The sequence below is a fragment of the Zeus faber genome, assembly GCF_960531495.2.
Source record: "Zeus faber genome assembly, chromosome: 12".
Classification (NCBI taxonomy): domain Eukaryota; kingdom Metazoa; phylum Chordata; class Actinopteri; order Zeiformes; family Zeidae; genus Zeus; species Zeus faber.
This window is the reverse complement of record NC_137196.1, coordinates 22500388-22524666: the sequence shown is the minus strand read 5'-3', so window position 1 is coordinate 22524666 and position 24279 is coordinate 22500388. Positions and strand designations below refer to the sequence as shown.

Sequence of the window (24279 nt, the reverse complement as noted above, 5' to 3'; positions counted from 1 at the left end):
TTACCACGCTCAGCTTCCCGCCGACCGCTGCACGTGAGGGGCCTCACGGGCGGCAGGTGCAGGTACAACCACAGCAAACCAGCGTTGGCCGTGCACACTTATCAGACTGGATGCACGCTTCTTTGTTTTCCCCCGGCCATGTTCCTCTCGGCTCCAGACTTCCTCTGCCCTCCCGCTTAAGCGGCGGATTGAGCCATTAGTGTGTAGAGTGTAAGATGGTTGCTCGAGAGTAAAAAAACAAAAAAAACAACACGGCGCTGCTTATCCTCAAAAGTGCAGCGGGGAGAAGGGGGGCAGAGGGTGAGAGGAGGAGAGGAGCGTGTAACGGCCAAGCCACCGGGGTTGGAAGAGCTCCCAGGGGAGAATATTAGCACCGAGTTAAACAGCATCACATGCACATTGAGTTGACTTAATGATGCACCTTGCAAACACATCGAAATGTGTACGCACACACACACACACACACAGACACACACACTCACACACACACACTCATTATCTAAACCATATTAACTTTAACTGCGTTCCAGCTTCAGGCCCAAGAATGACTTCCACGCTGTATCAATGCCAACAACAAATAAAGCGCATTCTGTTTTTCACTCCCCGAACACATTTATCTCTCTGCTCAGTCGAGCCAGCACTTGATGACGCTGATAAAAAAAAAAAAAAAAAAGGAGATGAAAGGTCTTTAAGCCCTCTTTTCTCTCGAAGCGGGAACAAGTGTGCCTCAGAAATAAGAGTTGCGCGGCGCCGGGCGATCAGATGAATGGAGATTAATGACAGTGAGCCCTGCGTCTCTGCTCCACTCCAACACTCTCCTCTTGACTCGCCGCGCAGGAGACAAAGGCCCCCTCGCCTTAATGATCATTATCTCCCCGTCAGAGGTGATTATAATAGCAGGATCAAATACTATCGCGGTCAGGGAGCGGGTTGAGCGTGAGCCTGATGGAAATGTCACGCGATGAGGCTGGAGACTGATTTCTCTCCGTGGAATGACACTTGATCTTGATGCAGCTGAGAAACCGTTTTCAATTACAAAATGTACTGTATCTGGGCCGAATACATCACCCTCACACTCTTGATGATTGATGAGTTTCCGCAGAAGAAGAACAACTGAGCTTTATCACGTTTTCTGTCAGACAAAAAGTCTAGTTCGCAAAAAAACAACCCCTACCGTATCCGGGTCACGTCTACTGCTCACCATTGCACTATTAAAGCAGGGGTCTTAAACTACAGGCCCAGGGGCCACACCCGGCCCATGTTAGAATTTAATTTGGCCCACTACACGTTTATGATATTGTTATACATTGTTAAAACTGGCCCGCAAATTAATTGTAATACATTTTTAAAATCCCAATGCTTGATTGATCCAAACAAATTTTACTCTATTACCTTTTTAGATTATAAAACAGAATAAATAGATTTTTTTTTTTTATGGATTTATATGAGCAATTTTTTTTTGAATTAAAAATTTAATTTTGATTGATAATAATTATGTGTTAGTTCGTTTTTTCAGTCAGTTTTCCACTGTGTCCACTGTGGCCCCCCTACGAGGAGACACCCTGGCCAGCGGCCCCCCGAGTCATTTGGCTTGGAGACCCCTGCATTAAAAGGATAGCTTTGCCAATTTTCAACCCAGTCTAATGGGTTGAAGCCTTAAATAATACGACAGTGTCTTCATTACATAACCACATAATAGCACTTTAAGGTGATCTTGAAGTGGCAGTGAGCTTTAATATTATTTCCTTCCCTGGCCCAATTCCAGTCTATGACATCACTCTGCTGTTTTACATGTTTTTCCTCTTTTGCAGAAGAGCGCAATACAAAGGAAACACAAAAAGCACACGGCAAACACAAATCGAGGGAGACCGTAAAGGGTCGTAAAATGGCAAACCGTTGTTCCTGTCCTCACATCATGCACATTAAGTCCATCGCGAGCCGTGACTTTAGGAACAAGCTTCGGATCCCGTGCAGTGCGGCGACCCAGAGCACCCGTTAATGTTTCATGATGCTCGCATTCGCTTCCCGCGAGTGCGGCTGTGAACAGAAGCACTGGGATGGGTGTTCTGCTGGGTTCATCCCTTTCGCCGCGCGGCGGCCCTGAGAGGGGGCTCGGCGCTCGCACGCCGACCCTCTACCCCTGCAGCCGCCACGGACGCATCCGCAAACTGAACCAGGACGCCCACGCACGGCGCCAGGTGTTCGTACACAGCGTGAGCAGATGTTTGGCACGGCCGCAAACCCTCCCCTGAAGATGCCGCACTCGTATCCATTGCAGCAAGGAAAAGCGGCCGTTGGTTTTAAATATGTCAACGAACGAGCACCGGGATCATTTTGTTGATGATAAATCGGTGTCCCTGTATCGCTCAGCGTGTGGTCATACTGCATCTGTTGCTGTTGGTGCATATACATCTGTTTTGTTTTTCGTGTCATTCTCAGAAGTACTGTAGCAACATCCAGGCAGTGATAATGAGCGGCAAAGGGCCTTAAAGGACTTTCTCTCGACTCGGGAGGGAGCGGATGCAGGTAAGGAGGCAGGCGGGGGGATTCTTTGCGCGCTCTTTTTCATGTCACGCCAATCTCATTCTCTGTGCCGCGTCTCACCTGCAACACAACAAAAGCACTGCCAGGGAAACAGGTCCAAAATCAATCGTGCTGCAGCAAACTGTGTGTCCCAAGCTCCTCTGGTTGGCCTTCACTTTGAAAACCTCCTTCCAAAATCCCCTCTTTTTTTCGGTCTCTGGTGACTCTGCTCCGCCCTCTTTTTTCGGTCTCCTGTGGACGGTGTCATCACCACGGGAAAGACTGTGATCATCCGACAGTACGGCAGCAAAACAATGCGATCAATGCAACCAGACTCCACTATGCCCTGCGTGTGGGTGTGTGTGTGTGTGTGTGTGTGTGTGTGTGTGTGTGTGTGTGAGTGTGTGTGTGTGGGTGTTTGTGTGTGCGTGTGCATGTGTGTGCGTGTGTGTGTGTGTGTATGTGTGTGTGTGTCTGTGTGTGTGTGGGTGTGTGTGTGTGTGTGTGTGTGTGTGAAAATGAAAATCTTGCTTATTGTCAACCCCCGCTCTTGCTCCTTTCATCCTCCAGTCAGATGTCACTGGAGCAGCGGTGGCCCTCGCCACACAGCAGGCACTCGGCTAATTTATGAGCCAAATGAGGGGTGTGTGTGTGTGTGTGTGTGTGTGTGTGTGTGTGTGTGTGAGTGTGTGTGTGTGTGTGTGTGTGTGTGTGTGTGTGTGTGTGTCTGTGTGTGTGTGTCTGTGTGTGTGACTAGTGTACTACCACTGTACTATTACTGTACTACCACTAGTGTACTACCACTGTACTATTAGGTGTATGTGTGTGTGTGTGTGTGTGTGTGTGTGTGTGTGTGTGTGTGTGTGTGTGTGTGTGTGTGCATGTGCAAGAGCATATGTACCTGCGTGCATTCCAATGGCCTGCTGTGCATTTAAAACACATCTCGCTACAGGCAGGGCTTGGCAGCGGAACCCTAAACACCTCAAAATGCCTCCGCGAAGCACAGGCGGGTCAGGACAACAGGCAGAAAAACGTTATCTTTAGCTCTTTAGCTCTTTAGCCCTTTCCTTATATGCATTATATTTACTTTTTTGGGTCTCTGTGCGAGGCATTCGATGTGAGGTCACAGATGAGGACGAGTACATTTCCCTTACAGTGTTTTTTTTTTTCCTGTCATCGGCAAGATATCAGTCAGAGACACTGAAAGCATGACTATTCATAACAAGAAGTCCTTTCAAACTCATAAAAAGTCTTTTGCTCTCACAATTTGAGGAGGTTTTTTAAAGAACGGAAACTAATGAATGGATTTCTCCCTGAACCGCCCATTGGCGGTGACTGTTAATATAGGAATGTATTCAACACCATCTAACGGTGGCTATTCAGTGTTGAAGTATTAGATTCTATTAATCACTGGGCATATTTGACTTCAGTAAAAAACAAAAAAACATGAATATAATGCAGTTATTATGAAATCGACTTTGCAGTGCAGCAGTGCGCGTTGGGAACCCATCTGTTCTGTCCTTGTGGTTAAATTGTGTCGTCCATGGATCCAGACTGTGCAAGATGTAAAATATTATGAGCCTGTTTAAGGGGTCCAAGCACTAAAACTTGAATTGAAAAAGTAATTTCCATGACTTAACACAACTCGTCACTTTCCATTTTTCTATTGAAAGTAATTTGGTCAGGAGCAGGATTTGACAGTTTTGCACGTCAATTCAAAACTACAGTAATGTAAGTAAGTTTGTCTTGTTTCTTTTTTTTTCCCAACTCAGCACCCCATGCTTAAACTAGAGGCATATGAAATTATGTCCTTATCGAAAGTGTAAAGCTGGTGGTGCATTCAGACAATTTCATATTGTACCGGAAAGTAATTGTAACATCTTATCCAAAATAATATTATATGTTACAATGGGGGTTTTATTTGCAGTTCTGCAAACACAAAGACAGCTTAGTGCGAGGCCAATTTCAACAAATTGTGCCGTCGCAGTGTTTGTGATTTGTCGGTGGTGGCTGCAGAGGTTTCCCTGTTTCGCGGCTGAAAGGGGTAATGGCACGACTCCAACTCCCTCAATATTAATATCAAAGCAGTCGGTGAAAACACAGCCTATGCAAATCCCGCTCACTCAGGGCAGCGTTTCAATACGGTCTGGGTTACTGTCCGTTAAGTGGCTGAGGACGACCACCGGTGATGACGATCTTTCCTGAAGCACTGATATAGCGTAAAAAAAAAAAATGCAAGCAATGTTTTTTGCTTCATCCGGTCGCATCAAATTGATGCATAACCAATAAGCCGTGCATTATGTTACGTGGTGTTAAAGAAGGAGAAGCAGCGCGTACAACATGGAAGCAGCACGGAGGAGCAGCCGGACAGAGATTTTGTTTCTGTCAAAAGGGGTTGAGCCGCTGTGTTATTTATAGCGCTGACACGCTGTCCAGTGCTGTCCAGAAGGTTCGCCCCGTGACTTTGGGTTCAAGAATAGTAAAAACTATTATATTAATATATACAACTATTATTATAGTAATACATTTATAAACTATAAATATCGAAATATAAAGGAAGGAATCTCTGTTCTCTGTCCGTCCAATCTCCGTCTGTCCGACCCTTCGATTATCTCGACAACCGTCCGATCTACTTCACACACGGTGGCTCCACATGCCGCTGGCGTCCCGAGGACGTGCAGTGTCCAGTTTGATGCAATTCAGACACGCGACACGTGTTATATGTAATATTAATTAACTTTGAATAAACAAGAGAACAGCGAGCCGCTTCAGGGCTCCGCTACTCAGCTCAGCTCTCTGCAGCAGCGGGGCAGGACTTCAGGGCTGCAACTGAGCCACTTAGGTCCGCAGTGCAGCCCCAACACATAGTCGGTTTACCCAAAAGCGTAGGTCCGTCGGTTCCAATAGTAGGCTCGTGCTGATGTGTGCAGGACCGTCACGATAACGATTTCATTGAATTTTTTTGTTCAATGCTTTTGTCGTTTTATGCCACCACCACAGTTTGAGTTTATAAACGTGTAATAATCTGATGAAGATTCAGGCATCAAACATTAACTCACCTCAACCGACTGATGGAAGAGTCATTCTAATGTCATTCTATGTGTCGAGGGCAATATCATCCGGTTGCTTTCGCTCTGGATTTGACAAGCACACTTTTAAAAAACAACTTTTGAGTGAAACCTTTGTTTGTCTATGTAGCTCTGCAAGATCGGGACAAAAAAAACAAAAAAAACAAACGACACCAGCAACGATGTTGGTAACTATTGCTCATACTGCAGAACTCAAGTCTTACTCAGTGATAAAACTGTGATAAACTCTAATACCATCTCTGCATTTCTGGAAATAATGGCTTGCAACAAATAAAGTGAGGTCACTCTACCCACACAAGCATAATCACCAACAGAGACGTATATTTAAAGCCTGATAAGTCCACTGTGGTCAGGTTGCAGGAGGATCAGATCATTTTCATGGCTGAACAGACTTTGAATACGATGCGTTTCCATTGGATGCGCTGTGTGCGTTACAATTCTCTGGTTTGAGTTCTCTGTACTTGAAGTAAACTCCTTAATTAGCATTTAAATAAGAGAAATTCATGTTCTCCACTTTGTGGTTTGCTATATATATATATATATTTAAATATAATGCGCTTGGGAAGTGAAGATAGCTGTTAAGACCAGCGGTTAAAATGTCAGTGGAAATGGAAGCACAGGTGAGAAAGAATATAAATATGAGTAAACAACCCTGTAACCAAGCATCAACTCAAAGCATCAAGCAACTGCAACTACTTCAGTTGTAAACGTTTTCATATTCACAAGCTTAATTTACCACCTGTAGCTGAAGGAATTGAATCAAAGCGAATAGTCCAGACTAGCATCTTCCAACTGACCCCATTCCCCAAAAACCTAGACCAGCTCCACTACTATGTACTTAAATGCCCCGCGGCTCCTTGGATGATGCTTAGAGAGGGTGATTTGACCAGCCACTCTTCTGGTAAACCGCAAAATCAAATGTATTCCCTTCATTTAGTTTCAACCGGGCCAAAAAGGGGTCAGTGCAACTCATGCCTACAACACCAACAAACCTCAGACATCCTTGTCAATATCGCCCGCCCGGGTATTACACTCTGACACCTGCAAGGCTCACTTAAGGTAAATAGTGGGCTACGATTTATTACTGTGTGGGCAGACGTCTCTCTAATTGTGATAAGACTTACTGGGTGTAGCGGTGTGAGATACTGGGAGCACAGTAGCATGGTGCGTTGCTGGGTGTAGCAGGGTGGGTTACTGGGTGTAGCAGGGTGGGTTACTGGGTGTAGAAGGGTAAGTTACTGGGTGTAGCAATGTGAGAATCTGGGTATAGAGTAGCAGGGTGGGTTAGTGGGTGTAGCAGGGTGGGTACTGGGTGTAGCAGGATAAGTTACTGGGTGTAGCAGTGTGAGATACTGGCCGTACAGTAGCAGGGTGGGTTACTGGGTGTAGCAGGGTAGGTTAATGGGTGTGGAAGGGTAAGTTACTGGGTGTAGCAGTGTGAGATACTGGGTATACAGTAGCAGGGTGGGTTACTGGGTGTAGCAGGGTGGGTTACTGGCTGTAGCAGGGTAAGTTACTGGGTGTAGCAGGGTAAGTTACTGGGTGTAGCAGTGTGAGATACTGGGTATACAGTAGCAGGGTGGGTTACTGGGTGTAGCAGGGTAGGTTACTGAGTGTAGAAGGGTAAGTTACTGGGTGTAGCAGCGTGAGATACTGGGTATACAGTAGCAGGGTGGGTTACTGGGTGTAGCAGGCTAAGTTACTCAGTGTGAGATACTGGCTCTACAGTAGCAGGGTGTAGAGTTGCCAGCAGAGTTGCTGGGTGTAGCAGGGTGGGTTACTGGGTGCAGCAGGGCAAGTAACTGGGTTTCGGAAGGGTAGGTTACTGAACAAGGGCTTGGACGCTGGCTCAGACGTAATGGTTGTTATTCCAAGTCAGCCACGGCAGATGTTCGTCACTGCAGAGTGCGTAGGTTAGTGTTAAGTGTGAACAGTCATCCACAACTAAGATGAATCACATTTTCCAAATGGGATGAAAGAATAAGGGCGAGAAGAACCGTCTATCGGGACGTCCCTGGGCTTGTCAGCAGAGATCTCGGAGCCTGCCAGCTGAGTCATTCAAAGTGGGATTCTTTTTTCCCCCCAAAGGGTCAACATGTCAAATGAGTCAAATGCAGCAAGGGGGCCATCGCTTTCAGTATGTGTGCAAACATCTTCCCTCGTTGGCCCTTTTCTAACAGCTATTCTGGCTGACGGGGGCCGTCTGCCCGGATGCCCGTGGCCCCCGTGGCCCAGGGTTCGCCAAGCAGGCAGACGGGAGGTCTCAAATTTTCAACACGTGTCATATTGATTTTCCTTTTTCAGAAACCAGAGCGTATTTCACGACCGTGACCAATGCCTTAGTTAAAAACCAAAACCGCAGCCGTCTCCGGCAGAACCGCCTCGGCGCTCGATTGAAAGCTGAACAGCAGGGTGAAAAAACAAAACAAAACAAAAAAAATCGTTTATTTCTCAAACTCATCGGACCTGAAGTCGCTGTTTAATCCATCTGATACACAGACTGTAAGCATTACAACACAACCAGGCATGCTCGAAAAATCTAATACCAATACAAAGATAGCTGCAGGCAGCGATGCACAGCCAGGTCTGTCGCAGCAATTGCACCAACGTGAAAAACGCCAAAAAAAAGGCAATAAACGATAACTAACGCACTACCACACAACGTCAACAGGAAACCCTCCGTTAACCACAAATGATATGTTCGCTCATTCAAACGCTCGCAAACATTTCAGGGCTTCACTGCGGGGGCAGGGGGGTTTAACCAAGATAACAGACCTGGGGACTACTGACACAAATGACAGTTTTCCGAGTTCCTGTGGAACCCAGCATCAATTCCCTCCGACCCAAGTTAACGTTTTCCGAGTTCCCGCGGAACCCAGCTTCACTTCCTGCCGACCTAAATTACAGTTTTCCCAGTTTCTGCGGAACCCAGCATCACTTCCTGCCGACAAAAATTACACTTTTCCGAGTTCCCGCGGAACCCAGCATCACTTCCTGCCGACCCAAATTACAGTTTTCCCAGTTCCCACGAAACCCAGCATCACTTCCTGCTGTCTCTCGTCTCGACCCGATACAAACTTGGAGCACTTTCTTAACTTTTGAACGTGTGGGGAAGAGCACACAAAGGACCTCCGCGTAGATCGGCACAGATCCCGGCGTGAAGCAACCCATGCGGTCCCTCCGCTCCGTTACCGCCGGTGCCTCGGCTCCGCCACTTCCGGGGTCCTCCACTCAGAAAAACGTTTTTTGACCAACTCCTCCTACAGATATGGTTTGATGTGGATCGAACTTGGACCACAGCATGTGTGAACTGCCCCGAATACTTATTTCTTATTCTTCTTATTATACTTAATTCTTATTCATTCGTGTCCTTCATTTATGAGCGCCAGGCATTTTCATCCGGAGAAAGGCTGGATGAATAATAAAAATCAGAACAAAAACAACAGGGTTCCCACCCTTCGCGCTGGACACCTAAAACAAATAATAATTTCAAAAATGATGTGATGTCATAATGTGTTTTGAGAGCTGGAATCAGATGAATCCTTCGCAGTGGACCATTTCCCATCCTCAGCCTCTACTTTATATGATACTACACTTATACTTGAAGGTTACTGCATTTTCTCCATGCGGCTCTTGGTGTTGGAAATGATAGAGGTCGCTGACCAAGTTGATGTCGTTTAAAGATTTGGTTGTGCGACAGGAAAAACCCTTCTTGACTTGCCTTTACAGCAGGACCTTACATTTTATAATCATTTTATACGCAGTATATAATAACTAAGACTAATAATTCTAATGAAATACATGCAAATTCAGGGACATCTCGGTGGATGAGAGTGGAATAAAAAAAATAGCAGTTTGACATCAAATTGACGCCACAAAACTAGAGGGGGATTCAACCCAAATTCAGAGCATTGTTAGTCAGTGCTACTATTTTCCCTCAAAATTAAGAATTTCCCGAGAGGGAAATGATTTCATTTCTCTACTATCGTCACATCGTGCCCAGCCCCACAGCGATGAAGCCCATCGGTAGTTCACAGCTATGGAACGACGATGAATCCCTGAAAATAAATCCGTAAATATAAATATGAATATAACGACACTAAACATGCTCAATGTCAATAGAGAGCTTTTATTCCACAGGCAGACATGAACTATTACTATTGTAATGCTATACTACGACAGTGGCATCTCTGGGTGAAGCACCTCGCTGTAATGTCAGAGAGCAGCAGACTTGTTAATGATTGCATTAGAGGAGCTGAATGTGGATGCCACAGGCACGGGCGGCGCTGGCGACCGCGCGCCACATATTAATCATGTAACACCGCCCTTACACGCCTCCTGTCTTGTTAAGAGATCCACAGAGGTGGTCGACGGAGCATTCTCACTCGAACCAGGGCATTGGGTGTTTTCCGTGCCAGGGAATGTCAGAGAGTGTGCGGAGTTGACTTGAATTTGACTTGTCCCGTGAAAAAATAATAATAATAAAAATGTCCGCCCTAAATAACTATCTAAATAGCTGTCAGAAGTAATTCACTGTTATATTACGGCGTCAGGGTGACACAGTGATGCGATGGCTATAGCGCTGCACCGGAGGCCGGGGTTCGATTCCCGTATACAAAGCCCGACCTCCAAAACCCCCCACCTCCAAACCACAGGCTAATTTGGACGGTAAATTGTCCTAAGGGGTGAATGGTGACCCTGCAGTGACCGGTGTCCCACGAGCAAGTCCTGGAATTGGACGGATTGAGGGTTATCCAGGTCACACAAACAGGCCACTGTAATATCATCAGAAAGACGACGGCAAAGCCTCCGACGTTTGTTTTTTCGAGGTGGAGCTTTGGTTTGTGTTTCGAAATTGAAACAGCTGCGCAGCAGGCTTGGGTCGACTCCTCGATCGCCGATGTAGTTGATCTTATCCGCCAGGAAAAAAAACCCCAGCACTGAAACGCCGTAAGTGCAGTTTACGTGACCTGCGACCGATCCCCCGCTCTGAATCGATCAGAGCGGAGAGGGCGAAAGTGGACCGCCCGCTCCCTCTCCGCCCAGAGCTGCTCTGGATTTATTATTGATTATCTGTAATGTTCACTGTGTAAAAGTATTTCTTGTATTGCATGTAAAAAAGAAAATACAACAACACGCGATGATGTTTTCCCTCTGGTTGTTGTGACTTTATGTTCTTCTAACCTTGTAACCACATTGTGAAGTGGATTTGGTCGTTGTAAACGAGTACGTCTCTTCATAACTGACGTTAGAATTTGTCTCCACATGCGTCTCAGGTAACCGCTTGTGATCGGATCTCACTTCCCCGCTCTATATGCAAATCTAATACATTGAGATTATAATATAGCAATATATAATATAATCTCATATAGAGAGATTCTGATTTATTTCATTTCGTACGTTTATCACTTGTATGGAAAATGAAAAAACGTAACCCTGACTCAGAGAATTGGAGTGGAGGTTTTTTTTTTTTTAATCTCTCCTCCAGACAGCCCTGCGCTGCGTGCAACGCGCCAGCTCCTGACTCCCGCGCCAGTTTTCCTGTGTTTTTTATTTTAGATCATGTTTTTTTCCGTTCGTTTCCTAATTGTGTGAAACAAAGATTTTGAGCACAACGGAGTGAAGGGACTGTCTGGTTCCGTCCCCTTCCAAAAAAACCTGTGTGTCCCCAACGGATTAATTTAGTAAAAAATTTATGTTTTTGCGTCAATATTTTACTTGTAATTAATAAATCCTGCAATTCTGGAACAGGCAGACCGCATTTGCCGCATTACATTACGTTCTAAGCCGCCCCGATACATTAGATCATCAATAGGAATCGGAATTTTGCACGATTGCCCAAGCCTGTTGCGCACAAATTGACCCGAACCCTGACATGACGATAAGATGCCTCGTTTGCATGGAGAGATAAAGGCGCAATCCTTCGCAAGGCTATCAGGAGATGAAAAAACATGGCAGGATTTATAAAAGTGAATTTGATAAGGAACGCAAACACCCTCTGTGGTTTTCCCCCTGTGGTTCGGGGATGTTTTCTTTGCCCAGCCTCTACCGCTTTGGTCCCTTCTCATTTCACCGCACTCCAACCACTCCGCGCCGCCTTTATTGTTCCACCTCAAAGACGATACACACCCTCACAGCGCTTGTGCTGTCAAACGCACCACTGTTATACAACGCCCTGACACAACAACAGTCAAAATCAGCGCTGTTCCCGTTTCTGACGGACGGGGAAAGGAGACGGGATGAGTGATCCCTCACCGCCTCCCGGGAGACAGAACCTTGGCGGGGTGCCAGGAAGAAGACGTAAACCCTGGTGTTTTTTTTTTTTTGTTTTTTGGGGGGGGGGTTTTGGGAGGCCTGGTTTGAGTGCCGACGGTAAAAGGGAGGCGAGGGGCCGGAGGTGGTGGAGGCGGAGGGCGGACGGATGAGGGTAAAGTTCAGCGACGATCGGAACTGAAAAGGTTCGAAACTCTCCTCCATCCAGGAGGCAGAAAGCACAAAAGACCGTTATTCAAGCAGACGGGAGGTCTAAATGAGATCTCCAAAAGCCAAACGATCTCCAAAGGTTCGTTTTTTGACTTTCTGAATGATGAGAGGGGAGCCTCGGAATGAGTACAGGGGAGATAAGCAACTGATGAGGCTCACACAAAGATAATCCCTGAAAGGGGACCTAATAAAATGTGGTCCCTGAGGTCCCCAAAACATGATTTTGTAAAATCTGATATGATAAGCCGAAAATAACACTCAGATTGTGCGTTCGAGCCGTTCTCACATTCACCCTTTCTGGAAACGCGCTGTTTCGGTGGGCGGAGCCACCCTCCTGAGGCCCCTGGTTTTGTGAGCCAATGGTGTTTGAGCTTTACTCCGGGCTCCCTCCGTAAACTTTCACTGATTCCACCTTATCAGTCCAGTAAAATCTGTTTCTGAACCAATTTTAGGTGAGAAATAAGCAATCCAGTTGCTGAATCTTTAACTCATATTAGATCGACAAGACGTAATTTAAAAGTTTGTTTCGACTTTCACCGCGGCGTCCCGAGCAGCGCGGTGCTTGGAACGCCACGTGATAGGCGAGGCTCGGGGCTTTTTTTGTTTCATTCAATTACCGAAACACATCAAATACATCTACGTTTTTTGTTTGGAGAAACGTGGGGTGGATCGTGTGCTGCAGCCTACAGTACAGTGGGTGGACACACACACACACACACACACACACACACACACACACACACACACACACACACACACACACACAGAAAAACCCTGTGACGTGTATCAGGGCAGCAAAGCTGACAAAAAAATGACGGGTTGTCTTATTTCAGTTTGTGTGTTAGTAGGCCCATCGGACCCAAATCCATGTGCAGAAGCACCGAAAAAGTGAGCTTTGCATAATAGGTCCCCTTAAAATAAACCAGGCCCCTTTCGCTTTCAGAGCCTCCAATCACTGACACTGACGTTAACCTATTTTAAACCAGATTATGTGAGGATTTCTACGTTGAATTTGGTCATCAGATGGCATCACGAGTGTTGTTTTTTAGGTAACCTAGCAGGAAATGACACGCTTATAATATACAATAGGCATACTGTACATTCCTTGTCCAGCAGGGGGCATTGTGCATTAAACCTGTTGAAACCTCTGCTATATCATAAACAGTTTGCACAACAAGTGAATATCACATCACTTATTATACCTTTAAATTCCCTTTTGACGGTTTAAATTCCAAACAGAGCGATGCTGGCATGTCGAATCTACCCACAGTTCAGCTGAAAGCAACAATTTCGGATTTGATGGCACCAGATCGGTAATTCATCCCTGAAGGGGAAACCTAGTGTAGTCTGCTCGTACCATTAGCACCACACCGGATGAAAACAAACACGGTGGTCAAGCTCTTTCATTAGCTCTTATCCGAGCTATAATGACTGTAATCAAGTTCTAGTTGTTTGGTGGATGTTTTCCAGCCGGGGAGATGTTGCGGCAGTTTGTTCTTTCTCTCGCGGAGCATATGGCACGAGGACTGCTGGGGTGGCAGGATATGGCGCTGCAGTAAAGCTGGCTGTGTCCATACTGGGGGGGTATAATGAAGAAATAATAAAACCAAAATAAAATACCCGCAAAAAGCTGAGGAAGAGCACGAGTGATTCCCAAACCGGCGGTCTTATGGAGATTTATGACGTAAATAAAAGAGGAAATAAAAAGGGAAAGGGCTTTGCTGGAGGAAAGTAAAACAACTGGAGCTCTTGATGTGGGCAATGGAGGATATACTGCGTGATGGAGGCAAAAGATGAAATCATTCCTATTCCCATGGAAAGAAAAGGAGGGGAAGGTCTGACGAGATAACTGGACTATTCAAATTTGTGGGCGTCAAGTAATACAAGCAGTTAGGGAGCCATATTGATTATTCCGTTTTTACCGATTTATGGGTTGCACAGATCTTAGGCCGCTCCACACTCTTTCGCCCCGAAACTTCTCACTCGTCTCAGAAAGAGGCCGAGCGACAAAGAGTCATTTCTCTGGGCAGTCCTGCTCTGCCAGGGGAAGGGCAATGACACGGCTGAATGTCGGGGACGCCACCGATCTGCCTTCGCAAAATGAGGGAAAATTCCCTTGAGCGACAACACAGCCGTCAGCACCAAAAGAGACGAGAGCGGCAGTGGACGCCTCGGCGTCTACCGTGCCCCTGGTTCTCAACGTGAGGTAATGTATGATAACTGTTTTTAACTGTTTTTCACTCTTATTGCTGTAACTATAGCACATACAAAGGTATGGAGGTTTGGACCAAATCATATCATAGTATAAAATCCCAGAGACAAAATCGGATCAAATAGAGGGCCCTTGATATTGAAAACTATTCACTGTATATACTGTACATATATATATATATATATATATATATATATAATACTATACACACTGGATATACATACATACATACTAGTGGTGTTAAGGAACGAAGTTGATCAATCAAGTTGATGAATCTGGATTCAGGGTTGCAGTGAAGACAATTTAGACAAGACAGATGCTGCTGTGTTGTACCCTGAAGAACAACGAGTCGCGCTGTGTTGCTGCTGCTTTACGACATGTGGTGAATGATTTACTGTACGTCGCCGCTATGCGTCTGCTCGTCCGCCATATTGGAGCAGTCGAGAGGCACTGGTAAACAAATACAGTGTGTATTGAGAGACGTTGACTTCTCTACTAAATTGACTGTCACCCACTTAATTCTGAACCAATTTTAATGAAATTTGTTTTTTATATAACCGTGAGGAATTGAACATGATACTGGTTACTTATTAAATTCAGTTACTAGGGGCGGATCTAATCATATTTTTTCATTTACTACCATGTTTAAAGGAAGAAGGTATCACACGTGCCTCATATTGCACTTTCATTTAACAATTGATTACTGAAATATTGTATATATTTTAAGATTTGATGTAAACATTGGACACATTAAATGTTGTTTTCATTTAAAACCACGGGCAAAAGTACCTTACTTTCAGTGTTTTACAGAATAAATGGAAAGCAGTATATACAGTAACTGTATATTTGTCTCCCTTTTCTTTTTCTGCTGATCCTAAAAACGATCCGATCCGTGACTCAAAACCTTGATACGATCTTACCATGAGATTTGTTATCTGTTGCACCACTAATACATACAGTACATACATACATGATAGACAGACAGACAGACAGACAGACAGACAGATACATACATACATACATGTACATACATACATGCATACATACATACATACATACATATAGAGCTTATTGTGCATAATCACCGGGTGTCATGACATTTCACTGCATATATGAATGACCGTATGTATATGTATGTGACAAATAATCTCTTGAACATGAACATGAACATAGATGTACATACACACATACATACGCACATACATGTACATACATACATTTACATAAACACATACATACACAAACATACATACATACATGCATATATATGTGTACATACATACATGTACATACATACATACATACATGCATATATACATGTACATACATACATACATACATACATACATACATACATACATACATACATACATACACATAGATAAATGTACATACATTCATACATACATACATACATACATTCATACATACATACATACATACATACATACATACATGCATATATACATGTACATACATACATACATACATACATACATACATACATGCATACATACATACATACATACACATAGATAAATGTACATACATTCATACATACATACATACATACATACATGTACATACATTTATATAAATATATTTAGGATTTAGAATACAAAATACTGTGTAGACTTCTACGTAGTAAGTTTGTATGTTTGTGTGTACATGCTTGTATAAAGGAGTCTGTGCATATGTGTCCAGGCCCAAAACGCACACGTCCGCGCATAGATAGGTGTATTTGAGTTTGGGAGAATCCAGCAAGTGATTGGTCAGTACGGAATAAAGAGTTGGGATGATGGGGGGATGGTGGGCTGGACTAGACAGAGAGAGAGAGAGAGAGAGAGAGAGAGAGAGAGAGAGAGAGAGAGAGAGACGCTCTGGGGGAAGGGGGGGGGGGGGCGGGGTTGATGGGGGATGGGGTGCCGACAAAGGAAGGAGCGGGAGGAGGGGTTGTTCAGAGTGCATTGTGGGTATTATATGTGTAATAACTGTTGTTGTTGTTGTTTTTTAATCTGCAGGCACCTGCTGCTCATGAAATGAAGTGGGAATAGAATGAGGTTGCAAGTGCACTGTACGGAGCGCAGCCGGGATGTTTTTTAATCATGGTGTTTTGCACCTATTCGATCTGCGGTTTTCCCAGGGGAAGCCGGCCTTTGACATCTTCCCTGAATGTAAATAAAATAACATGTAAAAACGCAAAAGCAAGATCATTGGGAAGCGAAAGGGAGCGAATCCCTCTAATATCACACGAGGGAGATAAAAACGTTATCGCTTCATATTTCCCCCTGTGCGGAATACGTGGCAGAGGCTCAGGCTCGCTGCTCTGCGCTCGCTCACTCCTTTGCATTTCATACACATAATATGAGCGACAAAGACTGAGCTACACCACTCCTCTGGGCAGCCACAACGATCCGCTTTGAGATAACGAGGTGTTGGGAGTCTGAGGACATCAATTATTTTTGAAAGCATCAGGGTTGTGTGTACGTTTGCGTCTGGGCGCGTGTGTGTGTGTGTGCCTGCAACAATGACACATGAATGTTTTAGGAGGGAAGCTGGTCCAAATGACCCGTTTTCCATGTCGGGCCTGAGGACAGAGAGAGAGAGAGAGAGAGAGAGAAAGGCCAACGATGGCAGGAACCTCGCCAGAACGTGCCCTTTCTCAGGCTGAAGATCAAACATTTTACAAAATAGCCGCAAAGTGCGTGTGTGCGTGTGTGTCAAGAGAAAGGGAAAGGGAACGACTGAGAAAAAGGGTGTATGTCGGGTACAAGTAAGAACGGAAGGGGGTGAAATGTGCGTGGGCATGAGTTGGGAGGTGCTGAAATTCCTCCCGAGCCGTAATTAACCCAGACACAAAAGAACACGGCAGCGTGGCAAACAGACACAAGGCTTTGTGTCTTCTGTTTTTCTTTCCAGCCCTGGCACAACTTCATCGGCTTCACTGCGAGCGTCTTTCCGGTATATAGGCCACTCGCGCGGTGTCGGGAAGGAGGGGAAAGTGGGCTTCTATTATTCCTCCACAGAACAGCGCGGTGGCAGCGTCCCGGCTACCTGTCAGTGCACTGTGCACTGTGCACTGTGCACTGTGGATCCGTACAGCGGCAAATCGGCGCCCCTGGCCTGCAGCCAAAAAAAATTAATAAATCACAAGATCGCAATAGAACAGCAGACGCGCCGGGAAGACAGCGTCACCCAATCAAGGCTTGTTTCTCCCCGTGTCTGCATTGTTTGCTTTGTAAATAATGTAGCGGAGGCGAGCGGGCTTGAAACTGGGAGCAGCAAAGGATTAAAGCCACCTTCTAGGATTGTGTTCAAGAAACGCCTCGGTGTCTAATCCACGCCACTCACATCTTGTGCTTGTGCTACTGTACGACTAATTGCAAATTGAGTTAGTGCCCACCATCCCCCCAACGCACGCACACGCACACACACACACACAAACACACACACGCTCACACACCATTGGGGGAAAACGGGTCTCCATCTCCCGGTTTGTGTTTCCTTGTCATACTTACGGCAGTTTTCCTCATCGCTGTTGTCCGAGCAGTCATCGTCATCATCGCACCTCCAGATGGTGGGAATACACCTTTTGTTATTGCATTGAAACTGTCCGTCCTCGCACTCCTCCGTTGTTGCTGGAAATGAGAGAAAAAACAAGGAGAAACACCAAAGGTCCCGATGGATTACCAGTGAATGGCAAGTGTCATTTACAAATGAATACCTAATTAATATTCAGTATTAATTTAATCAATTGAGGGTCCTGACTGGGCGCCACATGGCTGTGCGTTTATTTCTCTTATTTTTTTATGTATATTAATTATATGTATTATTTGTATCACTGCTAATATAAAATAATATAAATGTATATGTTAAAATATTTTTTTATTATATAAAGATGTTTAAACACTATATATACATATATATATATATACAAACATTATCTTGGGTTTTTTTTTTTTGGGGGGGGGGTTGACAAATATAATAGTGAATTATCTTTCACTATAATCTGATCATAATTACCAATATATATATATATATTTTTTTTTTGCCCAAATGCAGAGCCCCTACGGACGCACACAGCGAGGAAACACATGACAGACGCGCAGACATCTTTACCATCCCGGACCCCAAGGCTGCATCATTGCTCCGCTTCGCTATCTTTACAACGTAACTCAAAATGAGGAGAGAGAAAAAAATAACAGTAACAAAAAAAAAAATTAACGACATCGCAAAAGTGCCGCCCCGTCCCTTTCCCACCACCCCCCCCCCCCCCCCCCAGCAGCCCCCCATCCTACACACGCACTCCGCGGGGCAGCGGGGGCAGCGCGTCCACCCGCCGCATCCCGGGGACGAGGGGCACCAATTCAGCGCAATTCCGCAATTCGGGAAAAAAAAAAACCACCCACGAACCACTGACCTTGCGAGGAGTGGAGTTTGAGGACGAGCAAATGGAGAAGTAGTATCTTCCCGATATCCGTCCACATCTCGGGAGGCGGCGGCGCGGCTCATCCAACGGGCACGAACAAAGCCTGTCAGCACCGCGGAGCCGTTCCTCTCGCGGCGACGCCGGGGCCAGGGACGATCCGCTCCCGCCGAACGAAGCGCTTCCGTGGCGAGTGGGCGGCCGACTCACAAGCTGGAAGTGATTCTCTGGGGACTGTGAATGAATGTCCGAGGCGAGAAAACAAAAATTAAAAATAGAGAGGGCGCCTGGCATCATTCATATGAGTGTTCCGCTAAATACAGAGGTACATTCTGTTTCTCGCTTTGCATTTCTCGGCCAACATAAGTGACTGGGATAACTCGTTTGAAGTCTTTTCCCGGGCTGTACAGTTTTCATTCCGTCCCCCAAGATGAATGATTTGGACAGAGTTCAATGAGCCTTGTGACTGTTCGTCCCCCCGCGTCGCTCGCCGCGCGTTACACACCGACCGAGTCCAACGAACGGCGAGGCGGAGGAATCGACTCTTTTCACCCGGGCGACTCGGCAAGGATTGAGTCTCAGAAAAGGAGTCGAATCGCTCATCGCCATCCTCTCAACGGCGCTACGGCGGACCCCCCCCCCCCCCCCCCCACTGTTTGAAGTGATGACGACATTGTGGGCGGGGCTTGTCCCTTATTATCGTAAAACGACGTGTTCTTCAATTTCACGGTCGAGGTTACGTCACTAAAAATTACATGTTGGCAAGATATATTTTTAAGCACCAGGACGAGTATGAATATAAATAAAAATACACGAATCAAGCGAATGAAATCGTGACTATGCACAATATCAATGTCTGCAATATTTTTGTCCTTGTGTCTCATTGTGTGATTTTTGTGTGTGACTTCCCTCCAATGAAATAGTATGAATGAACAGACAGACAGACAGACAGACAGACAGACAGACAGACAGATAGATAGATAGATAGATAGATAGATAGATAGATAGATAGATAGATAGATAGATAGATAGATAGATAGATAGATAGATAGATAGATAGATAGATAGATAGATAGATAGATAGATAGATAGATAGATGGGCGGGCGGGCGGACGGACGGACGGACAGACAGATAGATGGATACATGTACAGATAAGCACATGATTATAATGCCAATCAGTGTGTTTGTCTGTGTGTGTGTGTGTATGTGTGTGTGTGTGTGTGACAGAGAGAGCGGCACGACTCCTGTGAGATAAGCGCCGCCACCCGCCCGGCCCACGGTGAAAATCAATTCTGTGGCTTGACAGTGAGTTGATAGGGGCCGAGCGGTGAGGCCGAGCGGGAGCACATTGAGCAGGGGGGTCAGGGTTCAAGCAATTCTGTGCACCTGCCGTGATCCCGTCTGCGCTGGTTCACGTCGAAAAACTGCACGTTGCAGCACAAGTCCAATGAGGGATGAGGGAGAGAGCGAGAGAGAGAGACTTTTAAGGTTCCTTTATTTTCAGTGAGTCATGTCACAGCAGCAGAAACTTGATCACGAAGGAACCAAAAAAAACAACAGAAACACAGACAAACAGCAGGAAAACACGGGTCAGTACAGAGCACAGACATCTCTTCAGAGATCACTAGGTAGGCAGAGATCTGTTGATGTCTTCACCAGGTTTGAGACAGATGTTCACTATAAGGACGGCCCCCTTTGTAGGCCAGACTTCCTCCTTTGTACAGTTTACCTCCTTGGAGAGAGAGAGAGAGAGAGAGAGAGAGAGAGAGAGAGAGAGAGAGAGAGAGAGAGAGAGAGAGCGAGCAAGTGTGAGAGAGATATACATAGAGAGAGATTTTTTTTTTGATTTTTAAAGCATCTTTATTTTAACATTTTCTCTAGTTCACAGTTACAGACAATACAACAAACACACTTGGTTCACTAACAGAGTCCTACACGTTAAAAACAGACTGGAAGCACAGGTCGTCCTCCACCAGGGAACAGATGGCGTCGTTAAAACACCACAGTTTGATGAAGACGTCCAGACTCTTCATCAGTCTGTGAAAGTTAAAATCAATCAAGACTCTGGCCCTGACCAACGCTACAAACACTCTTCCTAAAACACTCTCCTTTCCCCTCAGTTTGTTCCTCCTCGTGAGGTAGATGGCCATCTTCGCTTCCCCGACTAGAAAATTAAGCAGTCGCCATTTCTCTGCGTTGGCCCTGTAGTATCTGGCCCCAAAAATAAAACAGTTTCTGGACCACTCCTCCTTAAAGAGCTTAAAACTTTCCTTTAAAAGACTAAAAAGCTCTAAAAGTCTGTCGCACTCTGCAAAACAGTGAAACACGGACTCTGGCAGTTTGCAGAATGGACATTCATTTGCGACCGTGGGATTAAAAACAGAAACAAAGCTGTTGACAGCTATGGCTCCATGTAGGACCCTCCATTGGAGGTCCCCCGTCCTTTTCTTGGAGGGAGCTTTGTAAAAACTCCTCCAACACGGCTCCTCCTGTCCCCCCATCTGGAGCCGTCCCCTCCAGACAGTGTCCTGCCGCCCCTCCAGTCCCTTCCTGTTTAAAACAACCACACACTCTTTGTAAAAAGCCTTCCCGCTGGCTGTGTGCAGGTCCAGTTCTGCATAACGTGCCCTGTGCAGCAGCTTCCCGGAGGACCCCTCCAGGTTGGGGGTCAGGGTCATCTCCGGGAAGGGATCCTCCGAGTTTGGCTCCTCCGCGCCTTCGCCGTACTCCTTCAGCAGGGCCAGCTCCTCCTCCGTGAGCGTCTCCCTCCACCTCTTGAGCACCAGGTGTACGATCCTGGTGGACCTCACCCCCAGCCGCTCCGCCATGGCCTCGCCGTCCTGCAGGTCGCTCCCCGCCGCCGCCACCACCTGCCTCAGGGTCAGGACCCCCGCCTCCCTCAGGATGCTCCTCAGTCCTGGAGTGGCCCCGTCCTGCACATCCAGCCTGGCTCCTCCGATCACCGGCTCCTCCAGGAGCCAGTGGAGGGAATCTGCGGCCTCCCTTTTCCTGTTCTTAAATAACCCCCATGCTTTAAAAAGCTCCTGATAAAAACGGGGTAAGCCCGACTTGTTTAGAAGACTCGTGTCCATTAAAAACAACGAGCGGTCAAGTCCCATTCTCCCAGTCCTCTTTAAGACCAAGCCTGCCACGTCCTTCCAAACGTTAAAGTACCCCGTTAACAACTTCTGCACAAACTTTAACCTAAAAGTTGCCACTCTGCTTTTGATGTCCACCACACCGTGCCCCCCTTCCTCTTTAGGCAGAAAGACCCTTTCCTTCCTGACCCAGTGGAAATTCCGCCCCCAAAAGAAGTCCATCAGCTCGGCCTGTATCTTCCTAACTAGCAGGTCTGGTGGTTGGACACAGGCCACTCTGTGCCACAGCTGTGAGGCCACCAGGTTGTTAATAATGAGCGTCCTGCCCCTATAGGACAGCTGTGGCAGTGCCCACCTCCATTTTCTTAGCTTGCCTTGTATCTTTCCTAGCAGTCCTTCCCAATTCTTCCCCACCACACTTTCGCTCCCTAAAAACACTCCCAGATACTTAAACCCATCCCTTCGCCACCGTAAGCCTCCTGGCAGTTTTAAAAGTCCCCCCCTCCATCCGCCCACAGCCAGCGCTTCGCTTTTGCCCCAGTTGACTTTCGCTGCTGATAGCAGCCCAAAGTCCCTGACGATCCCCTCCAGTTTGCTGATTTCGTCCTGTTTCTTTATTAAGACAATGACGTCGTCCGCATAGGCTGATAGAATGTGGCTTCTCTCGAGACCGTTTAGAAACACACCCTCGATGTTCGTCCTTAATTGACACAGCAATGGTTCTATGGCCAGAGAGTACAACATCCCTGAGAGGGGGCAGCCCTGTCTCACCCCTCTACGCACTTTAAAAGGGCCGCTCAGCCCTCCATTAATCTTCAGTATACTCTCGATGTCCTGGTACAAAACCTGGATCATGGCTATCAGACCAGGGCTGAGGCCAAAAGCCTCCAGAGTTTTCCAGAGGTAAGGGTGCTCAACCCGGTCAAACGCCTTTTCCTGGTCTAGCGAAATGAGCCCAGTTTCAATGCCCAGAGAACTAGAGACGTCCAAAATATCCCGAATTAGGGACACATTGTCCAGAATGGACCTACCAGGCACACAGTAAGTTTGGTCCTGATGGACTACCAGGTCCATCACCTCCCTCAGCCTGTTGGCCAGCGCCCTCGACAGGATTTTATAGTCCGTGCACAGAAGGGACACAGGACGCCAGTTCTTGATCTCCTGCAGGTCTCCTTTCTTGGGTAGGAGAGTGATGACTGCCCTCCTGCAGCTGACTGGCAATAACTTATCTTTAAAAACTTCATTAAAAACCATTAAAAGGTCCTCCCGTAACTCCTCCCAGAACTCTTTGTAAAACTCCGCAGGAATCCCGTCGATGCCGGGGGCCTTACCCCCCTTCATGCTCTGCAGGGCCGTGGAAAGATCCTGCAGGGTCAGAGGTTCCCCCAGGACCGCACTGACATCTTCCGGGACCCTGGGCAGATTCCCACAAAAGGAGTAAAACAGTTCTTTTTGCTCCTCGTACTCACTTCTGTACAGCTCCGTGTAAAAGTCCACGGCTCTCGTCCGGATCTCCTCCGGCCTCCTGAGCTCCTGTCCTGTGTCTGATCTCAGGGCGTGGATAAACCTGCTCTGCCCGTTCCTCTTCTCCAGGCTAAAAAAGAAACTAGATGGTGCGTCCATCAGTGCTGCGCTCTGGAAGCGAGAGCGGACCAGCGCCCCCTGCGCCTTGGTGCCTAGTAGGTCTGCAAGAGCAGCTCTTTTAGACTTGAGGTCCTTAATGTGATCTCGATTCCCAGTGGGTTCCACTACACCCTGTAACTCCACAATGTCAGTCTCCAGATCCCTCATAGATCTGCTGATGTCCCGTGTGACATTGAGAGTATACTGCCGACAGAGCTGCTCTATCTCCCTCTTCCCATAGTCCCACCACAGTCTTAAGGAAATAAAATCCTGCTTTCTGTCTCTAAAACCTTCCCAAAAAAACCTAAAAGCATCCTTAAAGTTGGAGTCACATAGTAGGGTGGTGTTAAAATGCCAATATGCGCTTTTGGGCTTTACATTGGCGATAAAAACACGGCAAACAACCAGGGAGTGATCGGTAAAACCAACAGGCACCATTCTACATTCCTTAAAAATGTTAAAGTGGTGCTTAAAACAGTAAAACCGGTCTAGTCTGGCCAACGATAGAAAGGTGCCTCTGCAGTGCACCCAGGTGTACTGTCTTTCATCCCCGTTGGTTCTCCTCCACACGTCCGTTAGCTCGTTTTGCTTGAGAGCAGCCTCATCGCGTTCTGCGATGCTCTGTGAGGCTCACAGTGGTTCCTGTCTAACAGGTCGTTCTCGGTGCAGTTAAAGTCACCTCCTAGAAACAAAAACTCCCCAGTACGAGCTTTGCTTAAGACCCCATTTAAAACTTGCAAAAAGGTGACTCTGTGTGGTCCTGTGGTGGGGGCGTACACATTTATAAAAGACAAACTTATGATGCTCAAATGCTGCCCTCACCA

At 46.4% G+C, this 24279-nt stretch overlaps 1 protein-coding gene across 1 annotated transcript in view; it reads right to left on the bottom strand.

Annotated features, from left to right (window-relative positions):
* LOC307237691 (low-density lipoprotein receptor-related protein 8-like) overlaps positions 1–18794 on the bottom strand; it is a gene marked incomplete at both ends in the record, with an annotated part of 87947 nt that extends 69153 nt beyond the window's left edge. Inside the window, 2 exons of the mRNA XM_080010454.1 lie at positions 17826–17945; positions 18728–18794. Coding sequence (XP_079866580.1) covers positions 17826–17945; positions 18728–18794 — 187 coding nt within the window. The remainder of the gene's footprint in view (positions 1–17825; positions 17946–18727) is intronic.
* Between the last annotated feature and the right edge of the window lie 5485 nt (positions 18795–24279).